Source organism: Paramacrobiotus metropolitanus, unplaced genomic scaffold (assembly GCF_019649055.1).
Source record: "Paramacrobiotus metropolitanus isolate TYO unplaced genomic scaffold, Prichtersi_v1.0 Parri_scaffold0000054, whole genome shotgun sequence".
Taxonomy (NCBI): Eukaryota; Metazoa; Tardigrada; class Eutardigrada; order Parachela; family Macrobiotidae; genus Paramacrobiotus; species Paramacrobiotus metropolitanus.
The window spans coordinates 478,777-499,296 of record NW_026570274.1 but is presented as its reverse complement, the minus strand read 5'-3'; the positions used below and the strand labels follow the sequence as shown (position 1 = coordinate 499,296).

The 20,520-nt window shown below is 41.6% G+C and overlaps 4 protein-coding genes across 4 annotated transcripts; 2 read left to right on the top strand and 2 right to left on the bottom strand.

Annotated features, from left to right (window-relative positions):
- The first annotated feature begins 400 nt into the window (after nucleotides 1–400).
- Nucleotides 401–10,939, top strand: LOC129592600 (protein Smaug homolog 1-like). The gene is made up of 8 exons (XM_055488675.1): nucleotides 401–1,081; nucleotides 4,909–5,592; nucleotides 8,297–8,406; nucleotides 8,500–8,758; nucleotides 9,195–9,396; nucleotides 9,645–9,898; nucleotides 10,280–10,369; nucleotides 10,623–10,939. The coding sequence occupies exons 1-8, from the start codon at nucleotides 850–852 to the stop codon at nucleotides 10,637–10,639; spliced, it is 1,848 nt and encodes a 615-aa protein (XP_055344650.1). The 5' UTR covers nucleotides 401–849; the 3' UTR covers nucleotides 10,640–10,939.
- Nucleotides 10,940–11,215: 276 nt separating this feature from the next.
- On the bottom strand, nucleotides 11,216–13,366 carry LOC129592602 (chlorocatechol 1,2-dioxygenase-like). The gene is made up of 4 exons (XM_055488676.1): nucleotides 13,171–13,366; nucleotides 12,787–13,058; nucleotides 12,248–12,428; nucleotides 11,216–11,546 (listed from the first exon to the last, which is right to left on the bottom strand). The coding sequence occupies exons 1-4, from the start codon at nucleotides 13,271–13,273 to the stop codon at nucleotides 11,422–11,424; spliced, it is 681 nt and encodes a 226-aa protein (XP_055344651.1). The 5' UTR covers nucleotides 13,274–13,366; the 3' UTR covers nucleotides 11,216–11,421.
- A 682-nt stretch (nucleotides 13,367–14,048) lies between these two features.
- On the top strand, nucleotides 14,049–15,721 carry LOC129592588 (uncharacterized). Its single transcript, XM_055488657.1, has 4 exons — nucleotides 14,049–14,276; nucleotides 14,504–14,760; nucleotides 14,954–15,134; nucleotides 15,285–15,721. The coding sequence occupies exons 1-4, from the start codon at nucleotides 14,219–14,221 to the stop codon at nucleotides 15,413–15,415; spliced, it is 627 nt and encodes a 208-aa protein (XP_055344632.1). The 5' UTR covers nucleotides 14,049–14,218; the 3' UTR covers nucleotides 15,416–15,721.
- Nucleotides 15,722–16,722: 1,001 nt separating this feature from the next.
- On the bottom strand, nucleotides 16,723–19,878 carry LOC129592587 (histone-lysine N-methyltransferase SMYD3-like). The gene is made up of 8 exons (XM_055488656.1): nucleotides 19,524–19,878; nucleotides 19,388–19,468; nucleotides 18,870–18,995; nucleotides 18,627–18,808; nucleotides 18,282–18,474; nucleotides 17,724–17,831; nucleotides 17,040–17,538; nucleotides 16,723–16,813 (listed from the first exon to the last, which is right to left on the bottom strand). Exons 1-7 carry the CDS (start codon nucleotides 19,800–19,802, stop codon nucleotides 17,137–17,139), a joined length of 1,371 nt encoding a protein of 456 aa, XP_055344631.1. The 5' UTR covers nucleotides 19,803–19,878; the 3' UTR covers nucleotides 16,723–16,813; nucleotides 17,040–17,136.
- Between the last annotated feature and the right edge of the window lie 642 nt (nucleotides 19,879–20,520).

Below are 20,520 nucleotides of genomic sequence, written 5' to 3'. Positions count from 1 at the left end.
ACAAGATCGGAGCGTACTCAGTCGTACGGCGAATGGAATGCAACATGCATACGTACCTACTTTAAGTACTCGTGTACCAGCTGAGCAATGAACCGGAACCCACTGCTGCCTGTTGACCGTTCACAAACCGCGCCATGAACCGGAATCGTCGGCTTCATAAAAAACGGATTCAAAAGTAATTTTTTTGGGCTGGTCAATGGTCATTAAAGTGACTTGTGTGATTTTGAAAATATTAATATAAAAACCGAAAGCAATAGTTCAAAAATCCTCACAAACGAGTCGGCTCGAATGCAGTCGAGCCGGATCAACCGAACTTTGAGCCGAAACAGGTGTACGTACAAGACTGCGAAGATGTGAACCGGCGTTAAATCTATCACACACACTCACACACGTTACTCATTCATTCCAGTCCGAGAACTGCCACTTAAGTTTCTCTTCGTTCTTTTTTTCTCACCGTTTTCTTCATGATCATTTTTAATTTTTTCCTAACCTAGTGCACTTTGCTCCCGTATCCCCCGACTGTTATTGACACACCGGGAAGCGGGGATTGCATCCGTGTGTGTGGGGTGGTGGTGCGGGATTTAATCCGAGCCATATCGAATGATTAATGGTATTGATCCGGCGCGCTGACACGTGATCGCATCACTTTCGCTCTCGCTCGTCCGTCTCTTTTCTTCTCTCCGTCTTTACTGTCTCTCTCTCGCGCTCACTCTCGTGCGCACGTCGATCCAGTTTGATCGTGACAGCGCGAGCGCTGCTTGTGCATCTTCATCTGGGAAAAAGACCGAGTCGGAATTGCTCCTGCCGTTCTGATTTTTAATTTGCGGATGTGAGAGAGATAGCGACAAGATGATCGTGGTGGACAGTGTTCATTCCTCGGCCATGGAGGCCCTGCTGAAGGCGGCCCGCGAGATGGACAGTGTGGAGGAGATGGTGGGGTTGTGTGCGCTGATCAAGCTGCTCCCGCTGGCCCACAAGACCTTTGTACGGCTCATCGTCGGCCAGCTGATCGAGCAGGAGACGCGGCCGGATGCGGCGGATCCGCTGGTGGACTTTGTGGGCCAGGATGCCAGTAAAGCAGGTGAGTGGGCGCCAATGAATTTCGTCGCAAGGATACCTGCGCGATGGCCGCTTTTGATAAACGTCGTAAAAATATTTGCCGAATAATTTCCCATAAATCATCAGCGGTGGGAGTGGTGATGGAATTCTTCGGTTTCGCTTTGCTACACTTTATCCCGTGTTTTTAATTTTAATCAGAAGAGCAGTGCGTGATACTAAAACCGGTGAAGGGGATCGGAAAGGAAAAAGCAAAAAAACCTAGTGATATAAGAACATAAGAACTTAATAATCGTATTACTTACTTTTAAATATTGCTTAAATGCTTTTGAAGTCTAAAAGGAAAAATCTGTTAAACTTCAGCTTAGTAATATAAAAATTAATAATCACATTTCTTTAAAATATCATTTAAATACTCGTACTGTTTGGATTTCTTTTAAATAATATTTCGAAGAAATACTGTTCGAAGACGAGCAGCGCGTTTTATTAGTATTCTGACATATTATAATAATTATTTGATGAGCATAGTAAGTATTTTAGACAGAATTGTTCCGATTTAAAATACGCTAGTCTACGTTATAATATTAAGCGTACCATTTCAAACAGGGATAGTTAAATATTGCGTACTTGAGATTTTCCTTTAAATGTTTTGTACTTGTACTTTTATTTCTTTTTGACGTCCGCTTGAAAATCTGTAGATTTAATAAACTTAGATTTTAAACCGGATTAGATTTTTCTTTCGAGCGTCAATCGCACAATCATGAGTCACATTTGCGTCACGCACATTTCTATACGGGAATTGTTTACGGCTGCAAAACCTTTCGCAGCTTGTTTGCTTTTGTTTAAAATTCAGTTTCGGGTTTGAGAATTTGTAAAGTGCAACTCATCGGCTACGCACTTAACACACTTTCAGCAAACCGGTTGTCCTCACACGGTACCACAGTTGCACGCATGTTGCCTTTTGAACGCAAAGATATTTGATAATCAAACGTGAGTGATGCGTTCCGGGAAATATCCGGCCCCAACGGCATGAACGCCATTCGTTATCGGCTCAAACAATTTCGCCGATTTATCATATGTAACTTGTAACGTGTTTTACGGGCGCTTCCACCTTGAGTAAATATTCAGATGCTTCATGGAAATTTTGTTGAGCAGACTACAGTAAAGACAACCAAAATTCGTTCCGTGCAAAATATTTTTAGCGAATTTTTTTATTAGTAATATTAAAGATTTTCTCCAAATATTTTTATTTTAAAGTAGCTAGATTTAATTTTAAAGTAGAGTAGCTAGATTTAATGCGAGTCTGTTTTTTGAAATTTTTGTAGTACTTTGTTCATATTTTTAATGGAAAAAACGATATTTTTATTGTCAGGCGATAAGTAGCTGTAAATAACAGTATTTTGCTTCGGCATTAATTAGACTTTGAATTCAGAAGGTTTAATCTAATTAATTACTATGATGTTGTGAACTTGTGATTTAAATCGACCTTCGTCGGAAAAATTTAATATCCGATTTTAAGGCCGCAGGATCCAATTATTTATTTCATTTTTTACAAAGTGCTCCAATTTGCGTCGTGTATAAAAGTGTTTTTGCTAGACGATTAATTTTTAAAGCTCAGTTTCATTTTATCAGTCAGTGAATGCCTCGTTAAAATAGCATAAAAAAATCACGCAACCGTCTCTCTCTCTCTCCTGGCTGACCTGCGCAGTTTTTAATGCGTAATAAAAATTGGCCGCTGTGCCGACCCTGGCAATGAAGAGATGCGTTGCGTAACTGGGTAACTGTAGCGCCGCCGCATTCCGCTTTTAAATTCACTTGCGGATGAATGGCCGGTGCCAATATGTAAGCCAACGAAAGTGTGAAGGGAATGCAAAGAGAGTGCGTTATCTGTCTCCGCCGCCGCGCGCCGATTCTTCTTTCCCTTTTACCTGACGCGACCGCCCTGTGAAATTGGCAATGAGGCACGTCGCGGACAAGTCGCTTGTTGATTGTTGCCAAATTGCGCTTTGTGTGTGGGGCTCTCTTTACGGTCTCCCTGTGTGTGTGTTGCTTGAGCGAGCCGTTACGCTAGTTAGTTCGTAGACCGAGAATGCAATTACCGCGCCGCTTAGCATGGCCACTTAGTTAATTGTACCATTTTGTGGGTCATTAGCGTCTTTACCTCAATTGATTGGAAATTTAAAATGGAAGGAAAAAAATAAAAAATTTTATTTTAAAATTTTTAAATGATACTAGCAAGAAAAACTATTTTTTTTAAAAATGGGCTGTTTTAAATTCAAAATATTCAGAATATTTGCCCTATTTTTAATACAGTACTTTATACGTATAAAATTTGGAAAAATTAATTTACCTGTTTACCAGTAACTGTTAATTTTGGGTCATCTGTGTTGCAAAACAGGACAGTGAAAATATAAATTAGGAATAGGTATAAGGATGAAATTTATAAAATTGCAAAAGTACCTGTATCATTAAATTTTGTTAAAACATCTGACCAAACTGCAACGCTATAAAAACCGGCGGCAAAATGTCTGTCATTTCGGATAATTACTTTAGAAATTGTCTAAAACCTCTGATTTCTGTGCTCTGTTTAAAACTTTTATTAATAACGAGCTTTTAAGCGTGTTTAAATAAGCGGGACGAAATAAATTAAGGCAAAGTATGTCATAGTGCAGCAGGAACTTCGTACGTTAACACCGGGGCTGGTTGAAAAATTTTAAATTGCATGAAACAGTCCGATTGTCTGCAAACTTGAACTCAATTCCGTATTGTGCTTGATGACGCCGATTTGCTGGTCAGATGGCTGGCGGCGCCCAATGCATGCGACGTGCGATCGTTGAATTAACAGAGCTAATTATTGAAACATATTTAAATGCTAGGCGTTTTTCACATCTATTAGTATCAGATCGATTCAGATGGAAACACCCACTGTATGTGTTGCCGTTATTTTTTTATCGCAGAAAGTGTGTTCTGAAGCGATTGGTTTGTTTTGGAATTAAAAGGAAAGGGATGTTGTTGGTTATTGTCCGGTGTGTTGATTCAGTTGTGTTGAAATGTGTGCAAATAGCGATGTAGCATCTGGCAATGGATGCTGGTGTGTGTCTTGCTCATCACTTGAGAATGTGATCTTTGATCTGCATATTTATTTGATCGTCTTCTGCCCGCCGGCGGTAAATGAAAATACTTTAATGGATTAATCTCTTGATCTTTCATTTACACATGGCCGCTTGATCGGGATGTTGGTAACTACGAAAATAGCGCACGATACGTAGCGGTGCCGGCTTAGAAAATCTTCCGGGATTTTAATTGCTTTAAGGCACATAATCTATTTTTAGTTTTTAAATGTTTACTCTTGATTCGCATGTTGTCTCGCATATTTGAAATTTGAATATGAAAATTTCTTCGATTAATTTTATACAATTTTTTTTTGGAGTGCTCTGTTTATTTATTGGAATTTTAAAACTTGTATTTCTGATAACTGTTTTTTTTCTTACTAGAGTAATTCTAAAAACCGGGCTGGAAATATTACCTAACATGAAGAATTTCATAAAATCGCTTTTTTGTTGTTTGCTTTTGACTGCTGAGCTAATCGTTGGCAGAAATGATCGTGCATCTGAAAACTGATAGGAAGAAATTGCTTACAAGTTAACCGTGTTGACTGAAGGAGTCGATTTAAAGTAGTACGCGTACCGTATAATCCACATGCCAAACAGCACCGCAGAATTCGGCCTGGCATGTGTTCCGGCGCAGACGGCGCGATTTTTGTTTATTTGTGCATTCCAGTCGCATCCCTCTGCGCGTATAAACAATCTCACACACATCTCTCACTCTCAACCGCATGCCTGCATTTTACAGACAGCCTATCCAAACAGCCCCTGGACAAGCTAATAACCCTTCTATGCTTCCTGAAACCCGACCACCCGCCGTCCCTCCGTCACGCCCTGTCCACCGCCGTGCAGCAGGCCTACCACCATCCGGGCGGCAGTTCCAAACTCCTGCACCAGCTGGTCACCATGGCCAGCATCCATCCGGCATTCTGTGATAAGGACCGCGAGACGTTCGCCATCTGGGCGGCCTCGGCGGTGGGCGCCGTGACCTTTCCCATGGTCATCGCCTCGTCGACCGGGGAGGCCGTGGTGCCGCTGTCGCCCAGCGCCTCCCTGGGGACCATCTCACCGCGCTCGCTGTCCCCGATGAATTCGTCCTTGTCGCATGCGTCCTTGTCGCCGCAGAACTCCGCCGGCTCGTCGGGGATCGGGGAGGGTCCGGCGGAGCAGCCGCCCGGGAAGGAGAACGCCAAGCTGCCGTTCCACGCGCCCCTGCAGGCGGCGGTGTCGGATACGGCCGCCATTGTGCGGCGGACGATGAGTCTGATGCCGCCGGGACGGATGAACGGCGGGGATCCGCTGCACCGCTCGCTGTCGTCCAGTCCCAATCAGGAGGAGCGGATGGGAGGATCGAGGTTGGATTTGAATGGCAGCTGCTCCAGTATGCTGAACGCCGAACCGTTTATCCATGTTCCGCAGCCGGGAATGAAAGGTGCGTAAAAAGTCGACTTTTTCTTTTTTTGCGAATATTTTCCGTATTTTTTTAATTTTTTTGCACGCAGTTTTATTGAAAGTTAGGAAACTGTTTTTAATACTCTGTAATATAATACATCTTGCACTCTATGTAATTTGAGTTCGGAATGATTTTTTGAAGCTGTGGAGTAGGTATTTAATATTTCTTTAATATTTTTTCGGATTTTCGTGATAATAACTTGTACGAGTTATTGGAATCCCTGAAAGCGTCGTATTTTAAAGCAAATGATTTCATTTGGAAAATGTTTTCCTGAAACGGCTTCTACCATCCTTCCGTCGAAGATGACTCTTCAGTTTAAATTTAACGCGTACCTATTATCTGCCGGCACGGAGGGTTTCATCGCTAGAGCGCATTCAATTAGAAAAATGTTTTCCAAACCCGAGCATCTGAAAGGGAAAATTACTCTCCCGTTCGTACCGCGAAGAGCGGCTTCAGGCCTTCAGCGTTAAAGAATAGGGTAGTGGGTGAAGGGAACGGGATCCCATTGAAAAGCGTCGCTCGGATAAAAGGTCGAGAGTGCAGTGCGGCGTGTATAGAGAGGCAGCATCTATGCGGAAGGGAATGTGTTGCTAATGATCATCGATCCGGGATCGATTGCTCCCGGTTTAATATGCTGCTCCAGCCAGTTTCAGAGCAGGATGTGTGACAGCTTAAAAACATGGGATCGGTGTGTGGGCATTGTGCAGCGCGGGGGAAAAAGCTACATCCGGGAAAAAGCTACATCCGCGTGCGGGGGATCGGCCGGGTCACGTGAGACGGATGGTGGGCTGGGATGCTGGGTTGGCGTGTTCCGGGTTGCCAGAGAATGATGGGTCTCGAGGGATGCGGGTTGTTCGGTGAATTTATGAGAGAATGGTGGGTTATAAAAGGGAAGAAACGGATGAGCACATCAGAGAGGGATTTCCGCATGTAAATATTTAAGGGAAAGGTATCGTCAGCGGAACAGAAGAAATAACGAGATTTTACTTGGGAATTTGTCTACGAATAATACCGCTTCGGTTGGTAACCGAAACAATTAATAACAATTTTCGGCTGGGAAAGGAGAAAAATTCTAAAAAATAATTCCGGAAAGAAATACAAAAACGGAGCTAAAAATTGCGGATGCATTTGTTTGCATTTACAAGTGGGATATTCGACAGATATTTTGATAAGTTAAACATATTATCTTTATTATTTTTGCGACGGAAAAATTTGAATTGTATAAATTCATCAGAAATTATGCTGTAATTCGATAAGAAATAATATGCCGGATTTTTATGCCGTTGTTTTCTGTTGCGTAAGGAAGAATTGGGGTTTCCAGGCGCCGGTAGTAGCAGACTGATGACAATGTAACAATAGCCATGCGTGAGGCGTTACCGATTTTTAACCGTGTTAAAGAGTGAAAAAAGTGTTCTCAATTTCACGTGCAGGTGAGTTTTGAAATTTAATTTGTCTGCCGGGCGTTAGTTAGTGATTTGGCACGTTGGCTGCTTGCTGCTGCGCCGTTTTGCCATATACGCACCGGATCTCCGGTCTGTTCTCCCTGGCAGCGGCTTGTGAAACCGTGTGTTTGTCTGCGCATTTGATTGTCTCCGTTGGCCTGATTAAGTGGACGTGTGATGTGCATTCAACGTTGACATTTTACCTGATAATTCTAATTATTATCTCTGCTTAATAAATTAAGCTTTCCGTTTCCAGCTCAACTCGCATGCAACGAGCGCCATGAAATTGCCAAAAAGCGGTTTAAAATAAACGCATTTCTGAGACAAAAATCGTAAAATAAATGTTGTGTTAAATAGAAAAAAAATAGAAAAATTAATATTGCGCATTAAAATTAATAAAATAAATTTGTATGATAGCTTTATCGATTTTATTCTACAAAGAAGTCTTGAGAAAAACACGTGAATTATGCGTAAACATTTCGTGAATACGATGAGCCATGTATTGTGCATGGAATGCGTGAGAAAGGATGTGCGCGCTATCTATTTTTCCAGTGTTAATAAATTTAATCGGAAGTGTCAGCGCGAAATGGGTTATTCCACTGTCAGTTGAGGGGTTTATGACATCCGGGTAGGGGCTTTGGGATGTTAGTGCAGAGGGCGAAAACAATCTGCTGGGGTTGCCGGAATTTAATTTCACAGGTCGATGCGGTATTTGTACCGGCTTCGCACCGAATTAGGAACGCAGCAGATAACCGGCACCGGAAATCATTATACCCGTCGATACGCTGTTACACAACATTTTGGTGAAATCAGCTTCAGCCTACAGTGAACGATCGTAGTGTAAGGGGGTTTTATTCAGCAATAGCCTGTACAAGGTTTCGTTGATTTGAACAATTTCTCGATATTAAGTTGATAAAATGGAAATCAATGTGCTGACCGGTTTATAAATTCACTTATATTTTTTATATCGTTCTTATTAATTTACTTGTACGATTCATTTGGGAACAAATGTGGAATTATGAATGAAAGAATCTGTAATTAATAACGGGCGCCTTGGTAAATTTCATAAGAATTTTTGCTCATATTAGCTTACAGTACGTTTATAGTGAGGTGTGTTGGTATTATTATTGTTTCCATTAGTTTAATTATCATTTATATTTGTCTGGAAATAATTAAAATTAGTTTGATTATTATTTATATTGGCTTTTGATATTCATTACACAGGCCTGCTGTTTTTTTAGACGTCCCCGGTTGGCTGAAAACCCTCCGCCTGCACAAATACTGCAGTTTATTAGCTAATAAGACCTACGAGGAACTGATTGGCATCACGGAAGCACAGCTGGAAGCATGGGTATGAATGAAACACACACAAAATAACGATGCATTCTCCAGCAGCCAACTGTCGGGCGATTTGTCATTGAGTGGTGGTTTTTTATGGCTGCAGAACGTAACCAAAGGCGCCCGGGGGAAGATTGCGCTGAGTATTCAGAAGTTGCGTGATCGTCCCGAGGAGTTGCGGCAGTATGCTCAACAGCTCCACGACCCGGCACAGCTGACCACCGTCCTGGCAGAGGTGCGCAACATGCTGGGCACGCCCATCAAGATGACCACCTCCCCCATCCGGGATCTGGAGAAGATCGTGTCCATGGACCAGATCCCGTCCAATGATATCGCCGCACGGATAACGTTTCTCGTTAAGAAAGGTAACGCAGTGAAATAAATGGAAAAACATTTTACAACTGGTGTAAAAATAAGTTAGCTAGAAATTTATACAGACGCAAGCATCGCCTAAAGTGTTTCAAAAGCCAGCTGGAGATTCGCTTATTAGAGCTCGACATTTTGTTGACTCCGTAATTCGGAATGGGCGGTTTTCCGTTGTTTTCATACTGATTTTTATTCGTATTATTTGTTTTCTGATCCTGCAGGTTTTCAAACCGGTACACTTTGGTAAAGCTAATTGCAGTGTGCGATCGTAGTACAGTGTCTCGCAGTTTGCTTCCCTATTATCCTGGAACTTACAATGAAAAATGACTTGATGCATTTTGCGACCAGTGAAACGTTCATTGTATTATAATACTTTAATTTTTTTTTGTGACTGGATTTTATTGTTTGAGCTGATGGGAATAATTCGCATTGCAGCGGCAGCACTGCGCTTGAGCGGCGCCGCCATCCCGCAGCCGGAAGACGACACCAGTGCGGTGTTGCTGCAGATCACGGACCGCTGTCTGCACCACGAAGCCTTCTACAGTTCCTTGCGCAGCGTACTGCAGTCCATCAAACATAATCTCCACCTGCATCTCCGTCCCAATTCCTTCCAAGGACACCGGAAACTGACCAAATGGTACATACACAACGTAATACTAATCCACTACAGCAGTTCACGTTTTAACGTTTCTTCCATTCCAAAATTTCAAAGTTAATGAAATAGCTGTATTCTTATTTCGCGGCTTATTTTTCCTAATGTCGTAACACTGCGTTGTCCTTAATACACGTTTGTCTTTTCTCTTTTGGTCAGTTTTTAAACGTTCTAGTAAATGTAAGAAATTTTGACTTAGTTTAACATAGGTAAAATAAATTTTTTTAAATTAGTTACACGGCCAGTGGACACTCGAGCAGTTTCGACAACCGAGCGAACGGTGTGGGACAGCCGGAATTCTTCGGCAACGGTGCGGAAGGACGCTTCCGGCCCTTGACCGCGACGGCGTCGGTGCCGGCCCACCGGCCCCTTCAGCGCATGTACGCCGTCAAGGGACCGGCGACGCCGGCGTCTCCCATCGACCCCGACAAACTCCTCAAACCGGCCAAGATCCCCGTCGGACGGACGAAGTCGGCTCCGTTGTCCGGTAAGCGGAAAAACCATTAGTTCTTTTATTGTTTTTTTATTGCGTCGGAATGGCATCCTTTAATTTAAACTATTGAATTTAAATGGTTTAATTTTGTATAGATTTTATCTGATTTAATTCAGTACATATTAGTTTAAGTATTTTTAGAATTTAATTTCAGTATTGATTTAATTCCAGTATGAATGTTAATTTTTATTTATTTCGCCATTTGAATTAATCGAAAATTTGGCCTTTAGTATTTTTTATATAATTCTTCCTTTTTGTCTGTCATGTGTCAATATCGAAGAATTGATATGCAATATAATGACGACATATCGGCTGAATTGACGCGCTGTTAATGGAATATGGATTAATCAAATTGTTGTTGCTCTTCGCCGACAGAAATGGAATCGAATCTCTGGTTTGACGGATTATATCCCGAATTGGAGACGCTGACACTGAGCGTCACGGAGCACGCACTTGACAGCTTCGGTAACCGACATTTTTTCATCCTCTCCATCCATAATAATGCAGCAAATATAAGTACTTAATTTAATCGCCACAGAATACAGACATAGAATAATAATCGATTATCGGAACGCTGATCAGTTAATAGCTTGATTTATTAATAAATATTCACGGTAAAATGTCGGCTGAATATATTCCATAAATGTGATGGCGATCATTATGGAAAATCAATCGATATGCAATTAGCGCTAATCGAAGTCTCTCTCTTTTCCGACAGAACACACCTCGTATTGAATGATATACGAACACATCCGGCAACTTTAATATGGATATATTGGAAAATAGTGGGTGCAGCTGTGGATTCTCTGTTTTTGGAGGAGGATTTTCATTTTGGATTTATTTGGCTCTTTCTGTTTTGGATCGTTGTGATAGAGGCTTCTATATACATTTATCCGGAATATAAATGTTTTCGATCGTTTTTGGCGCATGTTGTAATATGTTTGTCCTGTTTGATGACAGCAGCGTTATGCGGGTGACCTTTCTGTTCTGGCGGGCCCGGGATGTTATGGTTTCAAAAGCAGTTGTCCTCTCATGCTGTATTCTGCATGCTTTTACAATTATTTTACTGGTTTATTGTGGTGTTTTTTTTCGCGGTTTCACAGCGGTTCTGAATTTTATCACGGTTTTTAAAATTTTACAAAAAATATATATATACCGGGAAAATAAAGTCTGGTGCAGTTCCAAAGCGGATTTTCGCATATGTTACTCGTTAACCGTGGTGTTGTTTTCGCGATTTCTTAGTGCAATTTATTAAGGTTTTTTTAATTTTACAAAAAATATATATACGGGAAAACTAAAGTATTGTTCCACTCCGAAGCCGAAATTTTATTTACTTCTATCGTATTTTACTGGTTTACGGTGCTGTGTTTTTTTCATAATTTCACAGCGGTTTTGAATTTATCACGGTTTTTACATTTTACAAAAATATATACCGGAAAAATAAAGTTTGATTCAGTTCGGAAGCGGGGAGGATTTTCTGTCAAAGATGGCAGTCTCCGTAAAACGGGAGAAATTATTTAAAGCAAAACGTTCCATGAGCCCACATAGGTCTTAATGTCGCCGACGTGTTCCACGTGCGAGATGAGCGTCGGCTGGCCGGATCCGCAGACGCCGCAGGAGTCGCGCGGGCTGAGGTAGAAATCTGCGGGTTAAGAATGCCGGCATTAAAACATTATGTGATCGATATTTGTGTAGATGCTAACAAATAAATCCGTAAATTAATTCATAGACGTCAACAGGAGCCAAGTGATCAAAACTGAAAAGTATGACGAAGCACGAATTCGGCGCTATGGACGATCCCGGCACAAATGTACAAATTACTCGTTTTAGTAGCTGCGCAGAATGTCCGACCTGTCATAGCGAGCATTCTCTGAGTTTAATTCAAAAAGTTTAATATTTTCAAATTCATAGTATTTTCAAATTCATTTCAAATTGAGTTAAGATCATGAATGCGCAGTTATGATGGTAACGCTTCGTCGCACACGCTTCGTCGCACGTCGCAACCTCCTTAAAAGATATCGGGATTATTGTAGTGCTAGGTCGCATTCTGATTATGAATGAATCCATAGATGCGGTCAAAACCTCTGTAATTTGTGCTGTACTCTAGCCGAAAATTTTTCGAAGCTTTATACTGTATTTTAGTTTTTCATTATAAGACGAAGTCACTCATATGGTAATTATCTGGCTAGAGCGAGGCGTCGATACAGCGTACACTTCTACAGAAATTATTATGTAACAATATTATGTAACTTGTAAGTACTGTACATGTAAACAATCTAACTGGTAAGTCGATCATGCAGCATGCGTAATACGATTTTGCAGATAATTTTTATGTTGATGTACCTTCGGCAAAGTAGAGCTGGGTGGTGAGAGTATTGCCAATGGGATTGTTGTTCTTATCCACCGGGGTGATTTTGAAATGGATGTGAGCGGGACGGTAGCCGCCGTCGTCATACCGACCGGGGAAGATGGACGTCAGGGAGTACGCGCCGTTGTCGTTGGTGTACACTTTCACACGGCAGCTCTGCAATATGTACATATTCGTACGGATTGGATGATACTTGCTAACTACAATACCACCTTATTTAGACACACACAACTGGAATATACAAATACAATAATGTTTTCCGCAGATGTGATCAAAATTTGACTATGGAGCCGGACATAGTATATGCATATAATACGAGTACATAATACGAGCACATTGAGTACTTAATTATAACGAGTACATAATACGAGTACAGTGATTAATTATACACAGATCTAAATTACGATATATTTATATTGTATACAAATATATGCGCACTGGTAAATTAAAGGCAGCCAAGAATCGACATATAGTACTGAGGATAACATACGATTGCGGTATTCGTAGTACTTACGAAGTCCTTGGAAGTGGGCGCAGTGTCGCTGTACACCCCATCGGCATTGGCGTGCCAGATGTCCAGGAGGGCGCGGACAGGCTTACCGCACTGGGCGGCGGAGCTGCGCAGGGAAATAGTGCCGTTCAAGAACAAACGGTCATTCGCCGGCAAATTGTTGCAGATATAGGGAACGGGGTTGTTTGGGCGTAAAGGAGCGTTTGCCTTGTAATACGGCCCAAGGATATCCTTGGCCGTTGGGGTACACGATCCACCGGCTTTCACTTGCAGCGCTATACAACGAACAACTTGTATAAAACTCACCGGACGAAACCATGTCCATATAATAACAAAATAATAAATAAGCAAATAAACAGCCGAATCTGTGCTAATACAGATACATACCTTTCGGCAGCAAGGTTTCACCCGATTTCAAAAAGGTGGCATCGTAGTTCCCGCCGTGGACACAGCCCAGCACGGCAACCAGCAGAATGACCTTTGTCAACATTGTGATTAATTATGCGCCGAAATTCACGCTTACTCCAAACGCAATAAAGTTAAAGCCAGCAGCGAAAATAAAATCTTTCACTGCGGAAGTTTATGTAGTTCGCTGTGCTATCAGTCACAGTGTGATTTGTGGCGAGTGTGTATTCTCTGTTAAAACAATGCCGTGTCAGCAAGGGATCGTGCTCGTCTTATGTTTAATTGTCACCGCTGATCGATAAGCAAAGATATACATAATACAGCCGTACATCGGTCGATTATTTGCTGAAACGGTGCTTATCGTCACGCGCTACCGGGAAAAACACAACGACGAAAATTCAATTTTCATACTCATGTACCGTATGTAAAGTTGCCTGGATGTGCACTTGAAACAAAGTACAGTTTTATTAAGTGTGACGATCATTTGTTCGGGAATTCCTGAAAACCAAAATTCACCGATTGAACTTGTTGATCGTGTGCGCAAGTCACGCTTTAAGGTACAAACCGTATAATCCGCATTCGTCACAAATGTCTAATGACCACTATGACGTACATGCGTCAGGCGAAAACCGACGCTGTATATATGTTGACGAATACAAAAAGCCAAAAAAATACCGGATACAAATTGCGCGTAAATGTCACGTTTTCCTTCGACTTAATTGCAAACAACCGATACAGTTTCACAGAAATCATGTCGCTGATCGCAAACGATTCTCCGGGCTATTCTGATGCCGTGGTACATGTTGAAAATACCAGCGTTACTCACCGGCTCCGTTCCACGGTGAATTAGTCGATAGTGATCATATCATCGAGCATCTTATTGCGATCTATGTACAGCGCTTGTATATCTATATAAGCAAAATCTAACTGAAGTGCGAAATCACTCATTTGTATTTACAATTTACAAGTGCAGAATTTACTCAGATTTTTCATTTTAACTTGGGTTTTCACTGCGATTACCGGCTGTACGATGTACGCGATTACAGTTTTTATACTAGCAGTGGTTTGTGGAATTACCGCGGCGGACAGTAAGTAACAAATTTTCATGTGTTCCTAATGGTAATACAAAGTATTTTGATCTATCGGATAAATGTATGCTGTAGCAGTATAAAACAAATTGTAACGCATTTTGTATACTTACTTAATCTTACTGCATGAATTAATAGAGATATATATGGAAGTACTCGTATATATTTTGTAGATTTCGATGGTTCGTTAATTCTGCGCATGGTTAAAAATTGGTTTTTGATTACAGGAAGCTGCCGCGTGACGACCAAGGACATACTGGGTCCGTATTACAAACGCAACGCGCCGGTTGTCTCCTTCGATAGCCGAAATATCCCGCAAATCTGCGCTAACACCCCGGCACAAGATCGCTTATTCCTTAATGGCACCATTCGGGTGCAGAAATCCGCTTCCGACTGCGGTGTGGGTACAAGGGCTTTCTTGGATATTTGGCAAGCGAATTCCGATGGAGTATACAGCAGTACTTCCATGCAGTCCAAGGACTATGTACGTTTCTTCCCACTTCCGGTCAATGAAAGCTGTATTGATCAATTTTAGTTTTTCTTCTGCGACTTCCGCTTTATTAGCTGTTCTCCAAAGTATAATATATAAAATCCTTTAGATTTCGCGCAGTTGTACTCCTAGATATGCGACATACATTTGCTCTTTTATAATTAATATAGAATGATTTTTTATATAGACGTGCCGAATTCGCTTTTTCACGGATGATAATGGATTTTTCTCCCTGACATCCATCTTCCCGGGACGCTACGATGACGGAGGTTATCGTCCAGCGCATATTCATTTTATGATTACGCCGGTGGACAGAAATAATCAACCCACCGGAACCACACTGACCACGCAGTTGTATTTTGCCGAAGGTATGTACAATGATATACTGTAACTGTATGTATGCAGATTAAGTTACCAATTACGAGCATATACTATATATACTTCTATATGTACCTCATTGTAACTATCAAATAAATTCCGCGATTAATACTCGTATCAATTATGTTATTAATTTGCAGATTTCTATCTCAGTCCACGTGACTCGTGCCAGATCTGCGGTTCTGGTCAACCGTCCCAGATAGCGCACGTCGAGCATATCGGGGATATTAAGTCATTCACTGGATCGTGGGATATTCTCCTATCGAACTAACCAGCAGCTACGTTTTTTTGTTTGATCGCTACCTTTCTGTGATCACAATTATCTGTTACCAGTTATCTCCGTTCTTAAGTATTACGAATTTTTATAGCTTTTATAACAACAAATATCCGGATTGTGTAATTTCCGGTAGTGTGCCTCTGGTGAGGAAACACGCACCATCATTCATCACAACAAATTGTACTCGTATTACATCAACGCTGATGTTTTTATACTGATGCAGTTAAATAAATATTTCCAATTATAACGACTGTTGTTAAGTACGTACGCAATACTTTAGTGAAACCGTTTTTGAGGCTCGGCAAATGCCGGCTTGATTAAATAGACAGTTAAAACAATCCGGTATTTTCTAACCATTTTAAAATATTTACCTGGAATCAACTCGAGTAAATTTATCAAAATGCGATTTTCTAACCATTTGAATTTTACATGAATCCAGATTTTATATGAACCAGTTATAAATTATATGAATTTGCAATTTACGAAATTTATATGAATGGCGTTACATATTAAATACAATAATTACGTGTCATGCCATCATTTAACATTATCAGAAAAATACACCAGACAAATTCAATAATTAATAATTAACACGTAATGTGACTACAGCGCAACTGCATGCAAACACCGGAAAAAATATGAACATTTTTGAACAAGATTTCTGCCGGTGACGGATCAGTAGACCACCGGGAACAGTGAGCGGCACACCAGATCGCTCAAGGTGGCCACCATCGTCTCCAACCACTGGCGGGCCTCGACCACCGGCTTCTCCGTGGATTTCCCGGCCAGCTGATCGCACAATCCCGCCAGACTGTCGGCAATACGGTACAGACCGCGATCGCTGCCGTCACTGATGGAAAAGATCCGTTTGGCCTCCGCCGCATACTGGCTGACCTCCGCTAAGCGGTTGCGGTCCACTTCGGCGCCCTGTCCGCCCAGCTACAAAACCATTCGAATTATAATACAGCAAAATTAAAAATTACAATTCAAAACTTTTTCGCAACCTTTAAATGTATAATTAATTTCTTAGTAGTCCATTCATTCCGTAACTGCATCAGCTATTTAAGATGCCACTACTCTACGTTACACAGCTGCAGTATTGAAGTGAAGATTTCAATTTTGCCGTATATATTGACATTCCTGTAAACACTACTGCCTGCTGGTAAATTAAAAATACTACAGAGTGCACTGCATTATTAATTACTGGTTACATGCAAGTTTGCATCTGCGATTTCCCCTAAAATCCCATTTTTTAAAAAATAAATTCTTTCGCACGTTGGTATTATTAAACACAGCCATACCGCATTGGTAAACTGTGGCGACGCCAGCGGAAGTAAGGCGGCCATGAGTGTCTGAACTCCAGCTCGGGTATCGTTCGCTCGCAATCCTCGCCTGTCAAAAAACCAATAAGACGTAACACAAAAATCCAGCTAAAAGACAAATTCAAAACTATATACGCCGTGAATAAAACGACATATTATTTTGCATTTTATTGAAGTTAATAGGATACGAGTACAGCAATATGCCAATCAATTTATAAGTACTGTTTTCCAGTTAAGATAAAACGATATCTTATTTTTTATTATATCAACATTAATAGGAAAAAGCAACCACTTACTTGATGCCGGGCAGTCCCAGCGCAAAATGCTCCCCGGCCGCCATCCGCCGCCCGGCCTCCCCGCCGGCCAACAGCACCCGCGCCAACACCGTATGCGTCACACAGCGCGTCCAATTACTGGGATGCAGCAGCTTCTTCCCTCCTCCAGCATCTTCTCACAGCGGCGCTCCACATCCGCCAGCACCTCCCGCGTCTGCCGCGCCCCCTCCCCTTGGCCCTCATTCCCGGGGCGGGTGGCCGACGCGTCATCCAGCACGCGGAAGATGTCGTCGTGCTGCTTACTGTGCTCCTCCAGCAGCTTATGCGCCGCGTTCAAGCGCTGACTCATCTCGTCGTGCCAATTAAAATCCTTCCAACGGCCGTTTGGATCTTGCGCCAGCTGGGTGTGGATGAACTCCATGCAGGTGGGGCAGGGGTCGCGGTTGCGGGTGTCCATGTCCAGGGGGACGGGCTGGGGGCAGGCCGGGGTGCAGCAGCGTATGCATTCCATGTCGGCGTTCTGCAATAATGCTTTTCTGTTCACCCGTCAAGCAGGAGAAGAAAGCACAACGTAGACAAAATTATAGGCTACATATATTGTACATTTTTCATATATATTACAAAATATGTATTTTTATATTATGTATTATGTATTTTATTTTTGTATGTACATTTTACTGGATACATCCAGTAAAAAATGCCAACCTTCTGGGGATCATGGCACATGGGACAGTTGCAGCGGAAAAAGAACCATTCGAGATTCTTCTGACGAATATTGGTCGTGGTGAAGAGCTCAATGTACGACACCCGCACCTGCAAAATTCGAGATCTCCGGTCCATGTTGCAACTTTTTATGAACGAAGAATCTCACTTTATATATTTTCATGTTTTAATACTGCAGATACAGTCATACAGACATCATACACTTTCATACTGCATTTCATGATACGACTCAAGATGGTTGAATGTTCAGTTACGATAGGTGTGGCATTGTCTGCGCTCAACATACGTCTACCTTATAAACTGTGTCGAGTAATTAACTGCGAAATGGTTAGCGAAAAGAATGTCACGCCAGACCAAGAAAAACTTACTGAATTTTACGTAAGAAAACTGCTAATTATCCTATCAAACTGCAAGAGATCAACGCTGAATGCTCGAAACGGATTCATCACCAAGCAGCCGTTGTACTACACTGCTGCACGTACAGATATGAGTACATTCGTAGGTATTATGAACTTGATCATTTCGCAAACCATTACCGACCTTCAAGGCGTCCGGAATGTCTTCGATTGCCCGAATCACCAGCGTCAGTCCATCGAAAAAGAAGAGCGCATTACGCAGACAGGAATGGTCAAACTTGGCCGCTTCGAAGTAGAATCCCTCTCCCAGACGGCGCAGATACTGATCGCGAATATCGAACGAGTTCACCTTGAGCTTCCCGTACATCTCCACCAAACTACACCATTTATAATCAAAGTTCAAGCAGCGACAATACGCAATGTAAATAAAATTTAAAAATGTACTTTTTTCGAAATTAATAAACATGACTAATTTTACAAATTTGTAAAAAAAAATCTGTGATGATTTAAAAAATTATTAGAAAATTGCCTGCGCAGATCCGGGATGTCGGCCTCGTCCATGACGGCCTCGAGGAGGTGGCGCAGATGCTGCGCATCCTTCATCCACACCTCATTCTGCAGGATCTCCTCGGCATGCGACAGCTGCCGGTTATAATCACGGCCACTGTAGATCCAAGGTTTGCTGCTGGCGCGGGTACTACTGCCATCGTCCTGCAATGACACAACATATCACTGGACCAATGACACCCAGGGTGACTTTGTGTCACCGTACATTCAGCAGACGCGCCATAATCTTCACAATAATCAGCATGTCGTGGTGCGGTGTTGTGCCTGTGGCGGTTAATTTCTTCAGTAAACTGCACTCCATACCGTGGCGCCACGTTGTCTTATCCGCATTCTAAACAACAGAAATAAGAAAAATAGTAATTATTAACAACAATAAATTAAATTTATTGTTTTTCCCTTTAAATTAAATAATTTAATTAATTTTTAACATACATTATCAAACCCTGCAACTATTTAAGAAAAATTATGGCAGTAATTTTTCATTGAATCAAAATAATTTCCCGAAAAACAATATTATCATATCCTGTCAAATGTCAATCCGCGAATGCTTTTAATACCAACCAGGATTTCTGTGGGCAGTTATTTCTTTATTCCGTTAAAAGGATTTTCCGCACAACATTATTATTACCCCATTCCGCAGCATTTTTACTGGGAGCAGTAATTATTTAATAAATTAATTTAAAAAAAATTTTCTCCGGCAAACTTTATCCGTAGCATTTTTACCTGGCACTCCGGTGAGCAATAACTGACGACATTGCAGTCTGGGCAGGGCACAGTATTCACCGCACCTGGAGCAGGATACGTCTACAAACACGAAAAAATTTCATACAAGAAAGGAGCGAAGAAACTTGCAACTGACGGTGGCGAACAGATCGGGACGGACGGCTTTGGAGGGATCGAGCGGTGTGAAGCAGCGATAGCACAGTGAGTGGAAATTTCGGGGATGCAGCGAATAGACCCAAGGTTCATTGCGCATCACTTCCTTCCCCGCGCTGACGGGGAACGTGGCGATCGTCCACGAACGCGCAGCCGATGATTCCGCAGCCATTCTGCTGTTGCCTCCTGATCCTGATACACGCAAAATTCGTTGAATGATTCGTAAAATACCCGCTATGACAGTATTTGCGAAAAAAAACATGAAATAATCACAAGACGACGGAGCAAAAGTCAGCTGTTTACGTTTTTTTGCAGTTGCAGTGCGGAGGCGATAAAATCGTCCAAGCTGACTCGGCCAAACCGGTTGTGCACTGGCCAAACAGTCGACTCACGTGTTCTTCGCCGCTGAAATCCGTTTGAGTCATCGTATGCACGTACTCGTATGTACTTGTACTTACCTGCAGGCTGTACTTCTGTAAACAGTCCTGTACTCGCAGATACACACTTCTAATAAAAATAAAATTAATATCTATATCTATAATATGACACTGTATGCAGTATTAAGATAATACGTGAGTGCAGCCGTGTGCGGTGTATCTGTATGTACCAGTACAACATCCACGTAGATACTTCAGTACAATAATTAAAGCCTGTGCCGCGGTAATCAAATTTTAATTTATATAATTATTATATAAAATTTGATTACCGCGGCTCAGGCTATATCCGGCATAATACTTACAGCTTTTAATGTTAATGAGAATTACTGTATCAGTTTACTTAATGCAATAATTACTGTTGCTGCTGTATAATAGTCTGGTATTAACTATGTAGTATTATTAGAATAGCTACTATTAACTCGAAAAAATCAATAATATAATTAAATAAATAAATTACTTAATCTGCATGATCCAATAATACGAGTTTACATAATTTAATTAATTTTGCATTCTGCATGCAGAGACATGTACAGTAATTGCTAC